This window comes from Ixodes scapularis, unplaced genomic scaffold, assembly GCF_016920785.2.
Source record: "Ixodes scapularis isolate PalLabHiFi unplaced genomic scaffold, ASM1692078v2 PGA_scaffold3__209_contigs__length_174095766, whole genome shotgun sequence".
NCBI classification, from domain to species: Eukaryota; Metazoa; Arthropoda; class Arachnida; order Ixodida; family Ixodidae; genus Ixodes; species Ixodes scapularis.
This window is the reverse complement of record NW_024609868.1, coordinates 101977890-102001309: the sequence shown is the minus strand read 5'-3', so window position 1 is coordinate 102001309 and position 23420 is coordinate 101977890. Positions and strand designations below refer to the sequence as shown.

General features: G+C 43.9%; 1 protein-coding gene across 1 annotated transcript in view; it reads left to right on the top strand.

The window, feature by feature from the left end:
• Positions 1–23420, top strand: part of LOC115309091 (putative sodium-dependent multivitamin transporter) — a 68952-nt gene that overhangs the window by 10779 nt on the left and 34753 nt on the right. Inside the window, exons 2-4 of the mRNA XM_029967263.3 lie at positions 20928–20993; positions 21060–21111; positions 21872–21939. Of these exons, the coding sequence (XP_029823123.3) occupies positions 20928–20993; positions 21060–21111; positions 21872–21939 (186 nt within the window). The remainder of the gene's footprint in view (positions 1–20927; positions 20994–21059; positions 21112–21871; positions 21940–23420) is intronic.

The window sequence follows — 23420 nt, the reverse complement described above, 5'->3', positions numbered from 1 at the left end:
AGCGGCCACGTGATCTGACCCTAATTTTATACCGCCAGTGTTCATCGCAGTCATGCCCTAGGCTGCAAGGGTTTGCAAAGCAAAAGCTTGGGCTGAGCTTCAGATATTGTTACTGTTGGGCTATTGATTATCATATCTAATTGACATGAGCCGCTACCTGAATGTTTGGCCATGCTGATTGTCATGAACCCGAGCACTCGACTAGGGGTTATGAAAATCGCTTACGTCACGGTGTCACGTGACTCTCGGTGCGAAATCGTGATGTCATGTTACGTCATGCTGTCAACAAGGTTAATACATCTAGTGACTTTCTCAAATGAAATCGATTTAACGCAGTGAGTTACGTGACGTCACGAGGCCACGTGACATTACTTGACAACATGTAATGACACCATTACGTCACGTGACAACTTGACACATGGTTAATCATAGTGCCAACAAAGGTGCCATGAAAACCCACAATTTATCATACGTTGCAATTATGTATATGACGATTCGATCAACAGATAGAAATACAGCCGCCGACTGTTTATTCCCATATGTTCATTTTGCGATACTAGCAAAGAAGAAAAAAAATATTACCTTGAACCGTTTTGAACCGGTTACCGTTATATTTTTTTTCGGTTCGGTTCCGGTTCAGTTCCAAGATGGCGGCGAAGATTTCGGTTCGGTTCAGTTCCGGTTCGGCTAAAAATAACGGTTCTGTTCCGGTTTTCGGTTCGGTTCGGTTCCGGTTCGACACCCTGGTCTGAGCATCTATTCAGCGAAGGAGGCATGATCGTGATAAAACAAAGAAACTCGCTCCTGCCGGATAATGTGGACAAACTTCTTTGTCCTCGGAGGTGGAGCAAAAATATTTGTCTTTGATCGTTCAACCATGTGTATCCTCAATAGTAAATTTCATTTGCGCCGTGTACCAGAGGGTAAAAAAACTCTTCAAAGTCAAGACAAGTTGTTGCATTATTTTTAATGTATTATTTAAAAAGTAAACGAAACCGAATAATGGATTAATTACTTGATTAAAAGGTTGCCATTAATCGGTTTAAAATGTTTAATCGACGCCCAGCCCTAGAAACTTCATGTGTACAGAAATTTCATGTGCAGGCAAACCCCTGTTCAATAAAACACAAACAGGGGCGAAGCTGCTAAGAATAATGTAGAGCTTCCGATAAGCGTTCGAGAGGCAGCCGACCAGGGTTGTATAGTACCTACGTACAAGTAACTGGAAATTGGTATTTAGGTGCTTTGTTTTGTACCTGAGGTACAAACCTAGGTATTTTCTTTTCTGGGTATCTCAATCTGTGCCTTAGGTACATTTTCCACTAACTTGTAACTAAGTGAAGTTGCTTTTTACAGGTACTTTTTTATTCACTTCGACAAAATGGTAGAAACTATAAACCTTGAAGTATTAACACACTACCATGTGCCGCTGGGTATGACCTAGGAGGCACTGACTTGATCGAACGACGTTTTAGCGAACGAAGCCCTGCCCATGACGTTTGATAAAACGATACTTTAGCGAATGGCGGTGTTCGTTTGAGCGAACGGTAGATTAGCGATGCCGTTCTCGCAAACGCCAATTCATCGAATCGCTTCGGAACTCCGTTTAGGGAAAATAGCTATTTGCTTCCTTTATCTCAAACCGAAATCGACATCACTGCTTGTCTGAAGCTCCTCTGACAGGTATACAAGGGAGGAGATAACTTGCGAGATGGGCGAAGTTTCTTTTGCCTGTCTCTTTTCCAGGTGGTGGCTTCCTTCTGCCATCAATATAATATAAAATATAATTGAAAATAAATTATGAGTACAATCGTAAAGCAATTTAACATCGAGTATCTAATACAGTTTTCACTCAAAAAATCGGTCTCAAATTTTGCAGTTATCAAGACTGAAAAAGTTTAGAAAGAAAGAAGAAACGTTATTTTTCATTCCGGGGGAAAAACCCTTCACAAGCGAGTTTCGGCGGTTTTGGCGAGATATGGCAAACAGTGGAAGCTGTGACCTAGGTGAACCAGTTGGAGCATGGAGATAAGGCACGGGAGGACTAAACTGTGACGTGGAAATCGCAGTTACACCAATAAAGCATATTTATCGAAGTAATTTTCTTTTTGTGGATCCTTAATGTAAAAAGCTTTACTTCCAATATATTCTTACAAATTTGGAGAAAATAAATAAAATACTTTTTAAGTAACTGTACCTGCACCTAGATACATTTCTAAGCGAGTACCTAGTTACGTACCTGGGCACATTATCGTATGAGTAACTGTAACTGTATCTTAGGTACATTTTTGGAGAAACTTTTAAAACCCTAGCTGCAGCCGACGTTTCACCAGGATACTTGACTATTTGGTTAGAATTTGTTTACGGAGCAGACGACGTCATAAATAAAATATATACTGCTCTATACTTCTTAACATCCGACCGGAGTCGGCACAATTTCATTGGCAACAATATATTCCTTGCTCCTCACAGCTACGTAGAGCTGTCTTTCTTCAAAAGGAGTCGTTTTCAATATCAAGAGAGAAAGAGCTGTTCGATTTTGCAGTCATCGTGTAAGTTGTAACTTGTTGTGAATTGAAGTGAAACAAACGCAGGTTCGTTCTGATCAGCGCGAGTGATAGCGATGATTGTCAAATTTACCATGCCATACGCTTTGATGACTTGGTGTCTCCGACTGAGGCTGTGGACAGGTGTACCACCCCCAACGCAGAGGTCCAAATGCATCTGCAGTCATAACCACTGTGAATATTAACAGTTTTTCGCAAGACCACTGTATTGGAACGGAGTCAGAGCTACAAAGAGGAACTCTTTGTCGGCGGCTATCTGTTTTATGTTCGTTTACTCGTTTTCGTACTCGTCCGCTTAATGAAAATTTGCTGTCGTCGTTGAGTCCCTGATTTTATTAACATCCTTTTTCCTTAATGTTTACTTGAGTTCGTTTTAAATGAAAGATATGTGGCGCATTTATTTGAAAGTGACGCTTTTAAACGATTAGAATTTACGAAATCGTTCAAACGAAAACAATAAAAAGACAAACTTTTAGCGTTTTTTTACGTAATGTATAAATCGCGTGAATAGATCAATTTTTGATGCATTTTTTCAACCTCGAGGCTTTGCTTTTTGTTAATAACAGCGTATTTATTAGGTTTGTCTCTTCATTCAAACTTCATCGGTGTTATGTGTCTACATTCTGTCAATGAATGAAGCCCCGGTGGTGGTCGTAATTCTCCTAGCATTGGAACTGTGGAGTAATGCTTAGTCCAATATGCAATATACTTGAGGTAAATGAGCTTGCCAATTGGTCTCGTGAAAACATGGTCAATTAAATTCACGCTGGGTATAACTGTGGATATTCCGTCATTGGTGAATTGCTTTATTCCAGATGCTTTGTGAATGTATTCTTCGAGACATTTTTTTGTCGTTGATTTTGACATTGAAGTCACCACAAGCATCATGATCATTTCTCTGCATTTTGCACTGTCATACGCATGAGCCGAACGTATTACATTGGTTTACTGGATTAGCTTCAGGAAGAGAAACTTTCGTATATATTATTTGGTTGCATTGGTGCTAATGCAGATATTCGTCAAGGCAGATCTTACATCGTTGTACATCACAGTTACAACCCAAAAGTTTCCCACCAAGTCGCTTACTCTCTCTCCATCTAACACTACCGGTGTCAAGTTTAGTATGGAAGTTTTACGTTTTTGTAAATGGCCATGGCTCCATTGCGCAGATCGGGTCGTTTGTTTGAAACTACATGCTGAAACCTTCGAATCACCAGTGGTTCATCGGTTCACGTCCCAGTAAGCTCTAGAAGGCTTGCGACTGGAAGCAGAAAATCACCCTCAAGGTTGGTTATGTGTGCGTTGAGTGATTGTGTGTTGTGCGCTTTACCATTATTAAATCAGACTGCCTTGCTCTCTTGTCAGCGTCGTACACTTTGGCCATCACCGTGGGTAGACGCTTCCGGTTTAGTCTCTTCATTTCGTCGTCTTGGTGCTTGCCGGTCTGGCCATTACTGGGGCAGAAAGTAAAGCCATTGTGGTCGTTTGTAATGTATAGCCTGTCTAGTATTTTGGCATTCGATAGGACCACGTCTACTAGCTTTCGGGGTGGCATTTTTTGTAGCCATACGCCATATCGTCATAGGTTGAGCCTCGCGATTTGTGTGTCGTTATGGCATTGGCCTGGACTAATGGCAAGTTGGAGCGTTTACATGAGTTGTTATTACGCTTAATCCGCGTAATGGCGTCCGTGCATTTAATGATGAGCACCCAAGCTGACTTGACATCTTTTACGTTGAAATTCCTTTTGGCCATCATGCCCGTCTTTCCGTCCGCAAAGCTAAGCCATGTTTTTACGATCATGCCCGCCTGGACCATGTCCACATACTGTACCATTCCGATCTTGCCATTCTACAGTCCGTCGGATACGTAAATTTTGGCTGTGACCATACATGGTTTGGCGATGCTCAGACGTATAGTCGTATGCACGCCGCGAAACGCATCCACGTTTATCTCCTGTGCATTCATGGCGGCACGTTGGTTGATCTCATTATTCTTGGCACCGATGATCGTGTCGCCTCCATCTGGCACTACGCATTCTTCGTCGGTTATGCGACTATGGTTGTACGTATCGACATTACCCAGGCAGCACAAAATGAACGGCCGGGCAATGGCTGAAGCATTTTGGCCAGTCACATTTCCTCCGGCCTAAGGCTGGTCAAACTACTATGCCCGAACACGGCTGTGGGCCTTGGCCAAAGACTTGAGGGGACTGGCTGTTGGAGGCTGGCCGATGACCTGTAGCAGGACACAAGCCGAAGGCTAGCAAATAAAGACCGGCCAAAGACTTTGGTATGGACAGAGGCCAAAGGTTAGCATCCGTGCACTGGCCAATGCCATGTAGCCGAAAGCAAGCCGAAGTTGCGCAACAGGACATTGGCCAATCACCTGCGATTGAAAGCTGGCCGGAGTTTAGCAAATGGAGGCCGGCCGAAGACTTGTGTCAGGACACAGGCTGAAGGTTAGCATCTGGGCACTGGCCAATGCCGTGTGGCCGAAAGCAAGCCGAAGTTTAGCAAACAGGGCATCGGCCGGTGTCCTGTGATCAGAGGCAGGCCGGAGTTAAGCAACTGGGCATTAGCCGTACATTAGATGTCAGCTGCTAGGCGAAGAAGTTTGACCGGGCACAGGCCGATGACATGCAGCTGGACACAGGCCGATCCCTCGCAACTAATCATAGGCCGTACCTTTGCGATTGGGTGCTGGCCCTACAGCCGAGGTCGCACATTAGTGAGCGACTTGCAGTTAGGTGTTAGCCTTGCAATTAACTCATGGACGCACTGCAGAACAAGAGCCTGTGCCTGACATTTTGCCTGCACACTTTGCAGTAGCTGTGGATGCTGTATCAGTTAAGATCAACCACTTGAGATCAAATGTCGGGATGCACAAACTCACTGAGAACTGGTTTGTATTGTTAAAACAAAAAAGGCTGAGGATTTTCTGGGACTATTTTTATTTAACCTTTTCCATTTCTTCATCCTGCTTCTTGCTTCGCCCACCATCACGGTCGACAAATGACCACAGCCATCTCTTTGCGATATCTTGAACCGTCGCCTCGCTCAGGTCCGTATACTTCGCCTTGCTGGCAGCTGAGAAAATAAAAAGCATTGAGTTTAGACATAAAATTACAGTCAACAACGTTTATTGAACTCGCAAAAACTCTCTACCAGTCTGACATACTCAGTAATTCGATATAGACCGACACAATGTTTACTAACAAGCCCGCGTTTGCCCACACCAGGTGTGGGCACTGCGCACGCGCAGCAACCGAATTCGAGTGAACTGAGGCTTCTGCGCATGCGCAGTGCCGTCGACAGCACCACCGCAGCTGCGTGACGTCAGGGAGGTGTGTGTGTCTATAAAAGTTCTAATGATTTTGACAACAAACAAGAACGCCACATTTAGGAAAGTTGTTTGCTCTCAAAGGAGCGTCTGTATGTCATGAGGGACGCGTCACGCGGATAGTCAGTAGCCGTTTCTTCATTTTTCAAGGTCTCACCCGCTCACCCTCTCCCCACACCCTTTACAGAAGAGAATTTTTTCTTCTCTTCCGGGTGGTAGACACGGCCTCTTGAAAGAGAAAAGCCAGCTTGCTCTACAAGCTGGCTTTTTTATTTCAAGCGGCCTCATTGCCAGCAGGCGCACTGGGGGAAAGCCAGCTCTGCAAGCTGGCTTTCCCTCAAGGGCTTGTCTGCATTGAGTGAAAGCCAGCTTGCAGAGCAAAACGGCGCTCTTGGTAGTTCAATCTACACATGGGTAGCACGCGACGTCATTCAAAAAGCGCTACGATGACCACCAGGGAGGAGGGCAAGAAGAAGCTCGCCTCTTATCAGGGCCCCCTTTTGTGCCTCCCAAATCCGGTTCTACTCTACCACACACCAATTAGTCTTAGCTTCTCACTTGTGGGAATAAGATGCAGAAAATTGGTTACTAAGTAGTTGCCAGGTCATTACTCACTCAGAAATTCTAGTTTTGCAGGCACCTCCTCTCTTCTCCCCCCCCCCCCCCCAAAGCATTTTGACCTGCTTCAAATATGCTGACACATAGGCCAGCACAAAGCAGACAGACCACGAGTGCTGCATCAGCATACGGCTGGGGCTCGTGTTCTCACTGATCAGACCAAGAACTAGAGATGAAGCAAACATTTTCCAAACCTGAGTTCTGAAGAATTCAAAGATGCTAAACCTTTCTAACTTTGGCACTAACAAATATAACACTGAACCTATCATGTCAAAAAATTCGACTATTTTAGTCATTATTTCTCTACAGATTTGTCGAACTTCGAACCCGTGAAGTCCAAAAGTTTGACGAAGCTTAAACTTTTGATCTGAGGAACTTCGAACGAAACAGGATTCAATGCGTACCTACATGTTCAGAACACATAGCAACTGCTTCAACGCTTGAACCACGCTTGAACTGTGCAGATAACAATTGCTGTCGCAGGAGACTGACTCACAGCTCAAAGAGGCAAGCTAAGTGGCCGAGTGCCGACCTGCCCAGCAAATGCAGCAAGCTATCTGGTGGTAGCAACAGCTGTACCCATCTCTGTTTTCCGCAAGCTTTGTTTAAACTCAGTTAAACAGAGCTCACACATCAGAAAATTAAGAAATCACTCGAAACTGAAACTGGGACCCTCGTGCGATTTGAAGACTTCTAACTTTACAAACTTATACTTGGAACAAAACTCTTAATCTTCGAATAATTCTAACTTAAACCAAGAAATTTCAAATCTTCAAATATTTTTAGAATCAAAATTGCAAAAAAGAAAGAGGAAACTGTTGAACTCTACTTTTATCAACATCGAAAGCAACTTTGTAAATTCAAACCATGGCAATGTTCGAAAGTTGTTCACTTTGCAACCCTTTCTAACTCTACCAAGGACCCTGCCGAATGCAGATGCGGCACTCGTGTTCAATTTGTGCACTGCAGTGGCCTACCTATGCACTGTCAAATTTGAAGCATGCAGGCCTTGATATTTCAGATGTCTAGACCCCCTGGTGGCAATCAGTTCATCAAAGAATGTCTCACCGACAAATTGCTTTGTCGATAAAGACTGTCTGTTTCAGCAACACATCTTGCCACATTTCATAGATAGCTTCCTTTTCATGACAGCCTTGAAATTGATTTTTGTTAACATGAATATCGCCAGACCTCTTTAGGATCGAAGCTCGGCCAACAGCACCCGATATCCGCCCTTTTGATTGCTAGCATAGCTTTCTAAAAAGGCTCACTGCAAGTTCAAGCCCAAGAATAGATTTATTTCCCCCTTGCAAAGCAAGGGGTGACTGCACAAAGCGCGGCATGTTTGGAATTGTAGCTTGCTATCACGGTGCCAATCAAACATCGCAACAGTTAAGGTTGCGTAATGAGTGTTGATAAAATGTGCACTGATGAAAATGTTGTTTATCAAACATGCTAGATAAAACGATAGCACCATGGGCATCCTGCTGAAATTGCAAGGCATTAATATGAGGTTACTAATGTTGCTTCCTCCAAGAAAAGTTTGAACTAGTAGCTAGCCACGGCTAGCATTCCGCATCGACTGCTATCTGTGGACTGGATGCCGTGAAATTACAAAATTACCTATCTTTGGTGGTGCATGCAGAGTTGCAGAAATTATTAAAAAGCAAGCAACGACATCACACTTCAGCCAATCCCGATCCTCTGTTTACGTGCTCTTTAACAAGCCAAGATGTCATAAATGTTCTCACCCCTTCGGAGAAGTTCCCTGCATCCAGGTTGTGGTAGACGCGGCTCTCTTCAGCCCTGTAGGGAGCAGAAAAAAAAGACGGCCTCAAGTAAGCAGGAGTGCACAAGAGATAAAACCAAGAGCAAAATTGAATGTGTTCTAAAAGTGGGACCAGCTATATTAGCTTGAGATAGTTCATAATGAGCCCGAACTAACCTGATACATGATAAGCTGGCAGGACTGAACCTGAAGTAGAAGACATTCAAACACGAAAAAAGAGAAATGCTTAGACCGAATCAGAAAGAGTGAAACTGTTTTGTAGATACAGAAAACAATGCTACAAAAACTATAGGTATGTAAGCAGTGTTTTTTACAGTGCAGCCTTTGCAATGGCTCCCTGAAACAAAGGTAGGACTTATGAACTCTTACCCACATTTCTGATACTTCTCTGGCAATCCATTAAAAGGAATGCAGGACTGACGCTCAATTCATGCAGACTGCTTTTGTAATATCCTACCGCAAGAATGCACAACTCTGATGATAAAAATGTTTGGATTGAGGCCACATCTGTGGCCTCAGGCCTAGAGCCTAGAATAGGCCATATTGCTTAACCCAAAGCTACAGCATATCTAAGCACCATGTTCCCAAATGTTCTTGTGTTAGAGGTATGGTGAACAACTTTGGCACTTTTTTTATTTCTTATTTCAGAGTGCCATTTTCCGAGCTATCTAGAACAGCGAACAAAAAGCTCAATCGCATGGTCGTCTGAAATAAAAGCTTTCATAAATTTGTTTTTAGAGCCTTTTCAAAAGTTTGTACCAACACCCGGCCACCATTGCTTGCTCACATACTCTGAGCATGTAATGGACACGGCAGTTGCGTCAGCGTTCGGCGTGAACTTAGGTCATATTGCAAATGAGCGCTCTGTCAGAGTTCGTCGAGGACTCGGATCCAATCACAGGCTTCGTGATTGGATTCGAGTCCTCGCCGTGTCGATTGTACCACGTAAGTGAAAATAGATTATGTATATAATATTTGAAAGTATGAAAGATTGAGCCCAACAAAGTCAGAAATCAAAGACCACCAACAAGGCATTATAGACTACTGACATTTCTTGGGGACCCCATGGTCAACACCTGTTCACTTCATGGCTGAGAGAACTACCCTGGGCGCAGGCTGGGGACATTTTTGTCTGGAAGCTACGTTGGACAGCTAGTGCACTAGTACCCAGTTACACAGGCGCTCTCAGCTGCCATTGAGTCCAACGACAGTCGAGTCCATCGCGATAAGCCAAAGTTACATGGCAGCGCCAACCGTCATTGAGCCGCTAATGACAGTTGAGTTCGACTGAGCTCCCCCACCTCAGTTCAACCGAACGAACTTCCCCAACGGAGGTAAATTGGCACCTGTTCGCGGGACCGCTGCCAGCAACCATTGTTTGTGAGGCACTTACTGTTTCGAAATGCAGGGGGAGGCGTCTAGAAAGAATCGTAGCAGCAAAATTCTCGGGAAGGAATAAATTTAGGCGTCCGAGCTGCCAATAATAGCATCCCGGCTAGCCGGCAAGATTCCAAACGAGCAAAAATGGCGGAGGAACCTGCTGCATAAATAGACAAATAGTAGTGGGGCACCCATCATAGCGGGCAGTAGCTTGCACCACCTAGCCTAAAATATGTGCAACCTAGCCCCTGAATCTGCTTTGGTACTCGTGTAAATGCCGCTAAAAAGCAACAAGGTATCAAACATATAGTATGATCTACTTAAAATAAATAAAACGTGTGTCTCCGAGTAAATTACTATAAAAATTAGACTGATCACACGCCACAAGAACCAGTTTCGTGCTAGCTTTAACTGGGTTCTAGAGAGTTGAGTTGAGTTCAGTCAAAGTTGAGGCTGATAAATGTCGTAGACTCAACGATAGTTGAAAGTGTACGTGTAACTAGGGTAACTAGGGGACTGGCTTGCAAGGTTTCAAGGACAAGCAATTCTAACTGATGTGGTACAGTCTGCAGCAATATGAAATACCCACTCAGAGCGCATGGCCGAGGCGGTGGCCGAAAGGGGCGCAGTACATGATTCGGACAGTTCCATGTTGCTCAGAGGGGAGGCTCGCTCAAGGCTGAACCACTGTTGGTTGTTTCGGGCACTGCACAAAATTTTCCATCCAGAATTAAATGTTGCTAACTGACAGCTCTCAGCTGTCTGTATACATCTTTCGTGCTTTCATTCTTTCAATTTTAACTACTGAATTTTACAGTGTGCGTGCACTAACCAGACTGACCTACACTCAGTGATAAATCAAGATCAAAGAGCGAGGAAAACGAAGGTGGGAAAGGAGAAAACAGATGGGGTGTTGAAGGTGAGAGGACAAAAACCTCTTCTACCTTCAGTCTGCTTTCTCCTATCCAGCCTTCGTTTCCCTTGCCCTTTGTTACTGACCTGTTACTGACTATAACTATTTAGCAATTTTACAATTGCATAAGGAGCTAAAGTTATTCATGCAAGTTTTGATTCACATTGAATAATAATTAATAATGGACAGCCTTATACCGGGACACACTCTTTCTCTTGAGGCATCGTCCGAAGAGTCGCTGTCCATATGGCCAGCAGGCCTCCTCACCCTTTCCTGTCTTGGGGCTACATCCGGTCCGTCAGTCCAAATTGGGTGCTCAGGCAGCTGCGACCAGATGGTCTGAAGCGTGCTGCAGTGTGGCTGCATGAGAAACAATTATCTCAATTATACGCTCAATTAAAAAAAAAATCGCCAACCTAATGTAGGAGTGAAGAATCTTCACTGGGTGATTCGACCAAGTCAGTGTAATCTGTTCTTTCTCTAAAATTGCATTGAGGACCTGCTGCTTTTGCTTGTAAGGTGGCCAGTAGGAGACGACTTGCTCTAGCTTCCTCACCAGCCAACACTCCGAGACGACGTGTGCGCTCCCTTCATCTAAAGTGCATGACGTGGTAGCTATAGAGAAAAAGTGTGGAATATGCATTCTACCAGAATATTAGAACCTATTTTAGACAGCTTGGGCAATTTTGGGGGCCCCGCCAGCAACCACTAACAAACCACTACCAGATTTGTTTATTTTTGGATGGAGAAATCCGCTAAACAAATTTTTAAAAAAGGTACTTACAAATGCAGGTTTCTGATACAAGCATAATGCACTAAACTCACAAAAAACTGTAGCAGAGATCCAAAATAAATACATCTAGCAAAACAGGCACGTCTAACTTTCAGCGAGACGCAAAACGTCTGCACTTGACCCGCGGCGCGTGACATCTTTTCGCCGCACGATTTGAAAAAGGAGCTCACTGTCACTCACGAGACGTGACCACAGACTGAACAGTGAATACGCTACACTTAGGAGCGAAGCAAGAGGTCTGTTTAGGGCATAGGTTCATGATGATGTTGTTCAATTGATGTCGTGATGCTTCTGCTATCTATTTCAAGCCAAAATAAGAAGTCTTTAGCCACTTCACTGTCAGCCCCTGTTAATGTTGACACAGCAAGGCTGGGGTGCAAAGACCAGGCACCTAGCCAGGGGGGGGGGGACCATGGGGCCCCCCCGCAATCTTCCATTTTCCTGGGACCTCCTCCCCCCCCCCCCTCATACAGCATTTTGTCATGGGCGGGCACGCTCCTCCTCTCCTGCTCCTCCTCCTCCCTTTCCCCTCCCCTCCCCTCCCCCCCCCCCCAAAAAAAAAAAAAAAATCCTGGCTACGTGCCAAGCAAAGGCCCCTGTCGAAACTCCACTGCCCAACTACTCAGCTGCTTTGTTGTAACGCAAATGAACTTCTGCACGAGAAACACCAATCGAAAGTTAGACATGATGATTGAAAACCTGAGACTGTGGTTAAAAAATGGAAGAGATGCTCTCTGTCACTTTGTCTTTCTACTATGGTGCCTGGAACGCGTCTCCGACTGGTGTGTTTACCGTGTCCAAAAAAGTGGTCCCTCGATTTCCGCCTGATGACGTCATAAAAGTGTCATGCTGTCGCTGGTCGCGAACCTGGTGGCGTCCCAATAGTTGTGGTGTATGTGGCGACGCCTGTTCTGCTGCAGGTCGCTCTCCACTGCGACAGTCCACGGAAGCTACAGCAGCTGCAAGTTGGGACGCCGTGACGACAGCGACACTCGCGTTCGCTTGTGCTTTTCGCCAGCATTTCTATGGCCAACCGCCAGGATCGCGACAGTCAACAGCATGACACTCCGGCTTCTGTGACGTCATCTGTTGCCACTTCGGGATCACTTTTGATGTATGGGCGGGATAGGACGCTAAACACACCAGTCGTAGACGCGATCCAGGAACCATACTTTCTACATCACGTTTTTCCGTTTTAGAACCACAGACTCAGGTTTTCAATCGTCATGTATAACTTACACCAGCTCGCCCGCACTTTAACCGTTTTTTCATTGAAAGTTAGAAATGAACGAACTTCTGGGCGAGATCGAAACAATCGAAAGCTAACATTTTTGTAACGAGCAGCTGCAGACTGCCGCCGAAAAGCGGCGTGAGTGCAGTGCTGGGGAGTGGGTTAAGACACGCCTCCGTTATTCACTCAAATGGCGTTGTTCGCTAAAACGTCATTCACGCATATGATATAATCAATTACCAGTAAAAAATCAATTATAAAAAAAAAACATTATCAGTAAAATATTAATTATTAAAAAAAATCAATTATCGGTTTAAATAAAAAATAAAATATATTTAATTTCAGCGATAATTGTCAAAAATAAAATGTGTAAATATCACAAAAAGCTATTACCACTAAAAAATCAATTATAAAAAAGAGCACTATCACTAAAACATTAAGTATAAAAAAAAATCAATTATCGGTGGAAACAAATACTAAAATATATATTTATTTTCAGCGATGTCTAAAAGAAAATGTGCAAATATCGCAAAAAGCTTGACAAAAAAAAAAAAAAAGTATACCCACTGGGGATCGAACCCGGAACTTCTGCGTGAGAAGCAGACACTCTACCACTGAGCTACTGCCGGCTCGGATATTTGTACTCTTACAATTCGTGTTATACAAGAAACAACATGCCAGTTCGGCGTTCGCGACAGTTTTTCTTCGTACGTTTGTCATGACGGTTGCCGGCAAAATCCCCACTTCCCATTAACAATCATACAATCAGCAGAATCTATAAAGTGCACAAGAGCCGCTAACATGCCGCTGACATGCCGCCGACCGCCTGATTTTGCAATGACAAGCCAGTGGCCCGAGCTTCCCCGACCTTGCGAACCAAGCGGGCTGCGACGACAGCGTCATCACGCTCGCACGAACGGACGGGGCCGCCTCTCCGAAGCACCGCTAATGCAGAGCTTGTCAACTGAGCCGTTACTACTAACCCTATGCCCATTGTGTTCCAATCACTTTGCAAAACAAAACACCGAGTAGAAAATGGACTTACTCCTTGATCAGCGTATTCATGGCCTCTTGTCTCTGGACGCCGCCGCCTGCTATCTTGGGTGGCTTGAAATGTGCACAAACCGATAACAAAGCTTCTCAAATCGTCGAACCTTGAACGCCTTGAACCGCTTGAAGTTGAACTAGGCCTGATGAGTCCACCATCAGCCAGCTGCACCGGCCATTGCACCGGCATCAGCGCGACACGATCGAGTGGATGGGTGAATAATAAAATGATAAGTTCTCTTTTTGCAATGGGAGGTAGCTCGCGCCACCTGGCGGACAACTATCACCGCGCAGGGAATCTAGTCAGATTTTCGTGGATTTGGGCGAACATGAATATATTTTAATTAAAGCACCCGTCACTTCTCTTTTATGCAAGAGAGTCGCCAGTTTTCGTGTTCACCCTACGCAGTCGGTGTACAGGGTCGTGGGTATGCATAAACAAGTAATGGCGGAACTGGCGGAACTTGCTGGGACGAGATCACTTCCGGTTCACCTGCTTCATCTGTATGTTTTTACTCAGTGAGCAGGGATGAGCAGCGCGCCTTTTTTTTCTTTTTTTTTTTTAGTTTTTCTCGTTGGAAAATCGGAAAAGGTATGTCGAAGACCGGACAATTGACCTTGGACCGGACCTAAGATAGATCGGTGTATGTTTCTGGACCTTACGGAGCCAAGAAGAAGCACCGCATCTCGTTTTATTTGGCCTCCGTAGCCAAAGTTACGTAACCCTATGTGACGGGTCAGTGGAAATCTGTGTACACGTGAGACATTCAACGAAGTTAGACGCCCACAAATCAACCGAGGCATCGGCATGTGATTGTTTTGTGTTTTTCGTGCACGGGAGAGCGTGTGTGAGAACTGCATCGCATCGTCAACTGCGCGGCGTCGCGGTGAGTGTTCGAGCTGGGCAAAGCGAGACTACGCTACGCCTGTCGGACGTAGTTGAAGGAAGGTGCGCAGGATTGTGCAACTGGTGCTCGATCGTGCCGTAGAAGAAGCAAGCGGTGCGTTTTCGACGACGTGTAGAGATATCGTGATCGGGACAAAGCCGTCGCACTGTGTATAGTACGATTGTGCCGTTCGTTCCCCTCAAAAAGCTAGCGGCGTGTTTTCGACGACGAGTGGAGGTCTCGTGATTGTGACATCGTCGGCCTACCACGGCGGGAAGTGTGATTCGTTCGATGACGTTCTCTCGTTGTCTCGAAGAGTCGGATATGTGTTTTCCTCCATTTTTTCACCCAATATTTTTAACCATGGCTTAGTTAGGAGAGCTTTTTTTTTTTTTTTTTTTTTTTTTTTGCTTTGCACGCGCTGCCATTAGCCCAATGTGCTTTTTTTTTGTAGCCATTTGACGACGTCCTTACTGCTACCAGTCACCTTGAGGTTTCCTCAGGTGGAGAGAGACCCGACTTCTGACCCTGATTTCACCCAATATTTTGTGACTGTAGCTTATATAATTTGGTTTTTAAGTGATAGAACTTTTCTGTTATATTTGAAATAGCAATACTGCCAGCCAGGTTTTGGTTATGAAATACATGTGCTTATTGTGTGTTTGTTTTCAGGTTTTCTTGTTTTATCTTGGCCAGAAATCTGACTAAAGAAAAGCTGTTGTTATGAAGAATTGTGTAATTGGCAAAAGAATACCAGAGAAAGCTTTTTTTCATATTCTGGTTCATTTTTGTTGTGTACAACAAGTCCAGAATTCACTGCTCTGTTAAAGGCACAGTCATTTTTTAATGTTTTCGCATTTTGTACATATAATTTGTGTTCAAATAATAAAATATAATTTTTATCCAAATGAAGTTTTCTGAGCCAATTTTATAGTATGGAACGCGCCATGGCCTGGATTCCTCAAGTGTTAATCCCTTCTCCCAGTGTTACCTGGCCTGGGCAAACATGTAGCCACCTACATGTGACCAGACTTAATATTTGCAGAACAAGCGGAAGTCATTGCTTACCAGGCCTGTGGCTTAATACTGTATTGTAATGGGCAACGTAATGCCAGAGAGGTTTGGTGGTCCTGAATAAAAGCAGCACTCTGCATACCCATGTTCTATGGGACACTTTTTTTCTTTTGTTGACCAATTTGAAACAAGCCAAATAGGGTGACCATCTTTCGGATTGGTGGCCTGGGATAAAAGGAGCGGTCAGTACCCAGTCTTCTACCAGACAGTTTTTTTCATCATTGAATAAGTTACTGCCAGTCAACACTGGTCGGACATGTGCTGAGGATGTTTTTAGGACTGGTGGCCGGGGATAAAAAGTGTGGTCAGTAGCCAGGCTTCTACTGAACACTTTTTTGTCTACGTTGACCAAGTTGCTGCCGGTCAACATTGGCCGGAAAGGTGCTGAGGACATTTTTAGGACTGGTGGCCGGGGATGAAAAGAGTAGTGAGTCCCAGGCCTCTACCGGACACTTTTTTGTCTTCGTTGACCAGGTTGCTGCCAGTCAACATTGACCGGACAGGTGCTGAGGATATTTTTAGGACTGGTGGCCGGGGATGAAAAGAGTAGTGAGTCCCAGGCTTCTACCGGACACTTTTTTGTCTTCGTTGACCAGGTTGCTGCCAGTCAACATTGACCGGACAGGTGCTGAGGATATTTTTAGGACTGGTGGCCGGGGATGAAAAGAGTAGTGAGTCCCAGGCTTCTACCGGACACTTTTTTGTCTTCGTTGACCAGGTTGCTGCCAGTCAACATTGACCGGACAGGTGCTGAGGATATTTTTAGGACTGGTGGCCGGGGATGAAAAGAGGGATCAGTACTCTGCCTTCTACCGGGCACTTTTTTGTCTTCATTGACCAAGTTCATGCCGGTGAACATTGGCCGGATGAGTGCTGGTCACCTTTTTGAGGCGGGTGACCAGGGAGGAAACAAAGACTTGGTGGCCAAGCCCTTCCCGAACATATTTTGGTGATTGGTTGCCAATGGAAAAACTAAGACTCTGTGGCCGGGGACTTAATAGTGATCTTTTGGGGACCTTTGGCCAGCTGCTTTCCAGTGGCCGGGCTGGCCAGGCAGGTGCCGAGCAAAAATCAGGCATTGGCCAGTGTCGGGCCAAAATTTTGTGCTGCCTGGGTAGTGTTGGAGTAGAAGAGCTTAACCCGGTTAGAGCACAGTCGTTTGGCATCTTTCTTCGCCCCAAGTTTGCCCTGGGGCATTTCTACGTCCTCTGGCGTCAACGCTTTGCCGTCGCCTAGTCGTTCCAAGAATCAGGAGAATCTGGTATCCCTCTGTCGTACAGCTGTGGTGAACTCGTGGAATTCAGCTGTGCTCTGCGGCTTGTGCACAATAATTCCGGTAGATGTACCAGATGTATCTGGCATGTATACAGGCTTTGTTTCGGACAGGTGGTAACTTGCGCGAGTATCCTACTAGGTAAAAAATTGAAATTCAGCGAGTCGTTTTTGGAGCACACGGTCCCGAAATCATGAATTGTGCAGCTGGTCCGTACCGTAAAACTTTACGTGAAATTAGACATATTTTAGAGAACCGTAAAATTGGTTTAACCATGTAAACGATAATGATTATTGCGTTTGACCGGAAGCACCATTTTCTAGCAAACCTGTGAAACATTCTGCAGCGTACAAATCCGTGGCGGCTCGTGTTTCTTGCGTACGACTAAAGTAAACAAGACGGCCGACTTAACATTTACCGGCCCAAATTTCAAGACCTGTGAAGCTAGATAGAGTAAAACGTGTCCGAACGACCATCACCTTAAACTTGATCGACCGTTCACGTTGTGTGGCGTTGAACCAAATCATTTCGTCTGCTCCCGATCGCCACGACAGCTAGTTCACCAGCAGATCGCGAACATTTACTAGCACGTGTATTTACAGCATTCACGATCGCTTACGATTGTGAGCACTCCTCGAAATGATTTGGTTCAAAATCTGAAGTGAGGCAGAGTAACAAGATGGGAAATCGCCTCCCGCTGTTCTAAGCCTAACTCTCTTCTGGGTTGGCGAAGTCCGTCAATAAACCGACCGCGATATTTTATTACATGAGTTGTGAACGTTGCTGGCTGTGTTGCGGTGATGATTCCAGCGGTTGAAATGAGAAAGACGAAAGAGAGGAGCCTCCCGAAGCCCCCAACGACTCGCGCGAGCATGCGCAGTGGCGTCGTCGATGCGTTCAAGGACGGGCCGTTCGTGTGAAAACCACTCGCTAAAATTCCCTAATGTCAAACCCGCCAAACGGTTCGTTCCATTGTGCATTCTGCATTAACCACATCATTAGCGCCCGAAGGACCGTCGATCCCATCATGCTCACCTCGTGAACTGCAATGCTCTTGCACGGCCACTCGATTAGGACTCCCTCTTGATACAGTTAAACGCGCCCTATGTGAGTTTAGATCTCTGTAGCTCAGTCGGTTATCACCCACGGCTAGAATCTTGAGTGCAGACTTCGCAGTGGTTCCGCTGATGGCCGTGGCCTCTCTTACGGTTATCTCCATCATGGTGTATGCTTTCAATTCCGGGTCAGTATAGAGTCGATTGTACGTTTTGGCCACTAGCTTGATCGTGTATGAGTTGCCGGTTCTTGCGTAGCCTCTCACAAACACGAGTCGGTGTGGCTTCATGCAGCATAAAGAGGTGAATCATTTCCGAGATCAGCGATCGTAGTTCGATGTTGGTAGCCCTTACGCCTTTATAGTATTGGGCCGCGGGTATAAGTTCGCTTCCTGTTCTGACGGCTGCACGGTAGTGGTGCAAAACTATCGATACTACTATCGATAGTATCGATAGTCGCCACAAAATCTGACTATCGACAGTAAAAATAAAACTATCGATAGTACTATCGATAGTCGACTATCGAAAAACTATCGACAGTACTATCGATAATCGACTATCGAAAAACTATCGACAGTACTATGCATAGTCGACTATCGAAAACCTATGGATAGTACTATCGATAGTCGGCTATAGGAAAATTATCGTTAATCGACTATCGGGAAACTGTCTATAGCGAACTATCGTAAACATATCGATAATACTGTCGACGGTTTACTATCGATAGTTTTGCGACACTAGCAGTTTGCGTCCCTCCTCTTCTTTTTCTCGCTTAATTTTTTTCAAATGGGACACGTACCACAACTAGCCCAAGCACTGACCATCCCAACTTTGGTTCGGTTTTCAGTGATGACGAAGAAGGGAGTTTGGGCGGAGAGGAGGAAGGGAGGTTAGCGGCGATGTGGCAACTGTGTTCGCTTTAGTGGTGCAAAACGATCGATAGTATCGATAGCCGCCAGAAATTTCAGTATAAATTGTAAAAAAGATGATCGATAGCCCACTATCGAAAAACTATCGAAAGGCTATCGATAATACTATTGATAGTCGACTATCGACAGTCAATTCATCGATAGTTTTGCATCACTTCTGCATGTCTGCCTCCCTTCCTGGCGACGACGTGTTCATTGAAGTCTGCATTTTCTTCCAGCCGAAATGTTATAGTATCTTAAAAAAAAAATACTTGGACACAAACCCTCCACTAAAAATATTTATGTCGCGGGTAGATAAACATCGCATCGCGTCGTTTCTATAAAACTCTGGGTGCCTAATTTTTATTTCATCTTGAAAGTAGGCTCGAAAATCTCTCACGATATTTAAAAAATATCTCACGTTGGATTACCTGCTAGCGAACTGCGATGTTAGTGGCGTTTTCTTTTTTTGTTTTTTTTTCGCGCTTTTTTTAAGTTAGAAACAGACGCACAAAGCTCAGCTTGATGGAAACGAAACGATGGGATGTTTTGAGACACGCTCTACAATATTTTTACTAAAAGGTTTGCAAAAAATGACATTTTTTTTAAAGTTAGCTAGCTAACCTTTTAAGTTGCAGTCTGGCTCATTGTAAGACACATCTCCTCTTTGTCAATATGACTAAATAGGCCTGAGTTAATTTGGCTCACGCAGCGTGCGCCAAACCTTTTTTAAGTCTTGGCCCAAGCTAGCTAAAACACCCTTAGAACTTCAAGTGAACCCTTTCAATTTGATTCATGAATAAAGCCATTAGCTTTTCTTTCGAAAACCCTCCAATTGGTTTATATACTTTTGAGATTTTGGGTCGCATAAAATATCAGAGTATACCAGAATTGAACGAATTAAAGGCAAATGTGCCACAACCTTTGTTGCATGAGTGCAACATCTTGCTTAGTAAGCAGCACATGTTACGAAATTTTTGTGACAACTTTTTTATTGATAAACAAGCGTAATTTAATGTTAGATGTCACAATCAAATACCTATGTGCATTGACTAGTTCTAAAGCTGTAGGGTGAGCAATAAAGTCACGCGCGTCGCCAACCAAACGCGTGCGTAACCGACATAAAAAAAAAAGGTCTGGGTGACCGAGTGGTTACCGTTATTGGCTTTCGCGCGAAGGCCACGGGTTCGATTCCTAGGAAGGACGCGTCCTTTTTCTTCAATTTTTTTTAACGCGGCAACATAATGGACTCCTCATGGCGAGCCGCACTTATTGTCGCCCCAGCGTTTGATGCTGCTGTTTCGTCACCATCGACGCTAGCGTTTTTCTATATTGTTTTGGGCACACGTTCACCCCTTTAATCGTTTGGTTTGCTTCAGTCATCATGGCCTCATAAATTTTCATTCTCGACAATATAAAGAAGAAAATTTAATGTCTTGTAACGGTACCGGTTAGAGTTTATGGCTTTTTGGGGCAGTATGCATTTTTAAAGTAAACTAAATTTGGCGCCAATTCGTTTACGATCAAGCTGAAGCGCTGTGCGCTGAACACACTTCAAAACTAAAAGTCTAACACTAATGCCTGTCAACAGCAGTCCCGATGATAATGACAGAAAATTGAGTTTTCTTGAAGTTATTTTCTCCACAGACTTGTCTCGATTTGATTCCTGATAAGTTTGACAACGATGATCATGATGCCCATAGTAACCGGATAGAAGGCTTCGGCGGTAGCAGATTAAATAATTAAAGGTAATAAAAATTATAATTCAATATAAGGTATTTCGTGAGTTTAATCACGTAGCTTCAATACCTGATAATTATTGCTCGACTCCTCTCCACATAACAGGGTATTGCATGTGGCCCCTCATGTCCCCAGAAACACGTATTACATATTGATGTTTCTTTTATCAATATGAATGTGTCGTTTACAATAAAATAAAATCCAAATTCGTATTCAACTGACTGAAATATTTAAACTCGTCGTACTGCACTGAATCATTGCTTCGCATTATGGGAATTAAAACGCTGTATTTTTTTTTCTTCCTGGGAAGTATCTACGCATGCGGTACGGCAACGAGGTTGGACTTACGGCTTGCATCATCTATTTCGTCCTCAGTGTAAGTGCATCTTTTGTGTCAACATTCAATATTATAACACGCCGTTTACTGTATTTTGTTATTCAGCAAATCCTTGGTGCAGTGGCGCTATACACCGCAGCAACGGCAGTTTCAACAAGTAAGCTCATAACTGTTGTGTTGTAAAGTAACATTTCATTGCTTTTTATTGAAATGAATCAGCAGAGAAGATTCTGGTAGCTTTAAGACATTGGATCGATGCACGTGGACTCGAGAGGCATTGACATGTTAAAAAGTTGCAACTCCCACAAGCACAGATTTTCAAACCACAAGTGGAGTGCGGAAAGGAACGCATCTTCCTCTCGTAGATGAGTAGTCCTCAGCTAATACGTTTTATTGGAATGGTATTGTTACTTACAGTCTCATAATATCATGGAATACTCAGAAATGCCGGTAGGCGTTTTGGGTACAAAGAATAGTCTCGCACTTTGATGTAATATAAAGTATGGAAATAAAACACGTACGCTCTAAATGGACATTCAAAATAGAAATATATGTTAGAGGTGAAAATAGAAAACACGCGGCCAATATATTTTGACATCTTACTAGAAGTTGCAATATTACTTTCCATTATTCTGTTAGCACAACAAAATTTCACACATCCTGCTTCAACTCAAGGCATCGGAGCATCTCTCACAAGAGGACCCAGATGTGTCGTTCTTTGTTATTCGCTATCAATTCAGTACGAATTTAGAAAGACCAAAATGAATGCGAAATGCCACCCGAACCTTCAATCTCATTAAATCTTTTAGAGGGAACGGTTGTTTCTGAAAATTATGGCCTGTATAGCTGTAAAAGAGCGGAATTTGTTTAAGTGATTCATACCTGTATTGTTTACCTAATGCTCGTCGTCCTGTAAGTTTTCAGACTCTCCCTCGTAAGATGCAGCTTTGTCATCGGAATGACTGGGACGATATACACCTCCTTGGTGAGCGCCACATGTTTGACCAATATCTTTCTAGGTTCTTATCTGGGGAAGTTTATATTAACTATTTACAAATTCCCCACTTGCCCAAAAGCCGGAGGTGATTGAAAACCTTCAGCCTGCCTAAGGCGATCTCATGTTTTATGAATGGTAGATAACCATCCATGAGCGCCCTCGAGTTGTCTAAAGCAAATAAAATGAACACGTGTTTTTATTTAGATATTGTTTGCTATGGATTGTGTGATGTTATATCTTAGATGTGAAAACTGCTTCCAGTGCACTGAGTTGTATGCAAAATGAGGGGTTTGCCAAGGCTTTCACGTCGTGCTTGTGTTTATGCTGTGTCTTTGAGATCAAATGTAGCGCGGTTTCGCATTATACTGGATTTCTTGGCTAATGAAGCATATAATTGAAACGATGGCCAATTGCATCTGCGTAAGTTTGGGGAAATTATTTAGGACTACAGAACAAGCAGTGAAACCCAATACAAATGGAAAAGCTATCAACGATCCGTTTGTGCCTTGGTTGAGTTCATAGTTGCAAAATATGCCCTAAATACGATGACATGGCGGTGGTCAGGGCAGATTATATACACGTGCGTTGAAATCGGCAGCAACCCTTTCCTGTAAAATTCATAAATTCATGAAATCCGCTATTTAATGTCGATCGTCTAAAATCATTTAGAAGACAATAAACTGCCGTTTCAGGAATTGAAGAAAAACCTTTTCTTCCAAAAAGTTCCCGCTACATTGAGATGGCAAACTGGATGCATACGCCACGTGGCACCATATCCCCCCTAAACTTAGCGGTAAACCTAATGCACGTATAGATAACGTGACGTCAATATTTCCGCCAGATTTAGTGGGGAAATTGTATTGATCTACATGTCAAGAGTAGTCAGGTTACGTGATGTCAACTTCCCGTCAAGCTTAGCAAGGGATCGCAAGGTGTTTAAGTCACGTCACATCAAACTCCCCGTCAAGCTTGGCGCGGGAATTAAATTGGTGTAGAGGCCACGTGACATCAGGCAACATGACATCAATTTTCCGCTCTATTTATCGGGAAACTAGATTAGTGTATAGGTCTCGTAACATCATGTAACGTTTTACCAATGTTTAGTTTTATGTAGAGGGGAAAGTTAAGTGGTGTATAGGTAACATGACTTCAGGCCACGTAACATTAAATTTCCTGCTCAATTTAACAGGGGAAGCGAATTAATGCACAGGTCACAACAGGTCAAGTCACATTAAGTAAAGGGTCCCGCTAATGCTAGCGGGGAAACAAAATTGGTGTATAGATCCCGTTACATCAATTGACTATATAATCTAAGCACTACTTCAATTTTCCCGCCAAATTTAGCGAGAAATTCACAGACTCATGGACAGACAAATTGTTGGGATTGGGGGTACCGTCAGAAAGAAATTCGTGCTTTGAAATAAAATAAACACAGTATTGCATCCGATGTTTTCAAAGGCCGATAATTT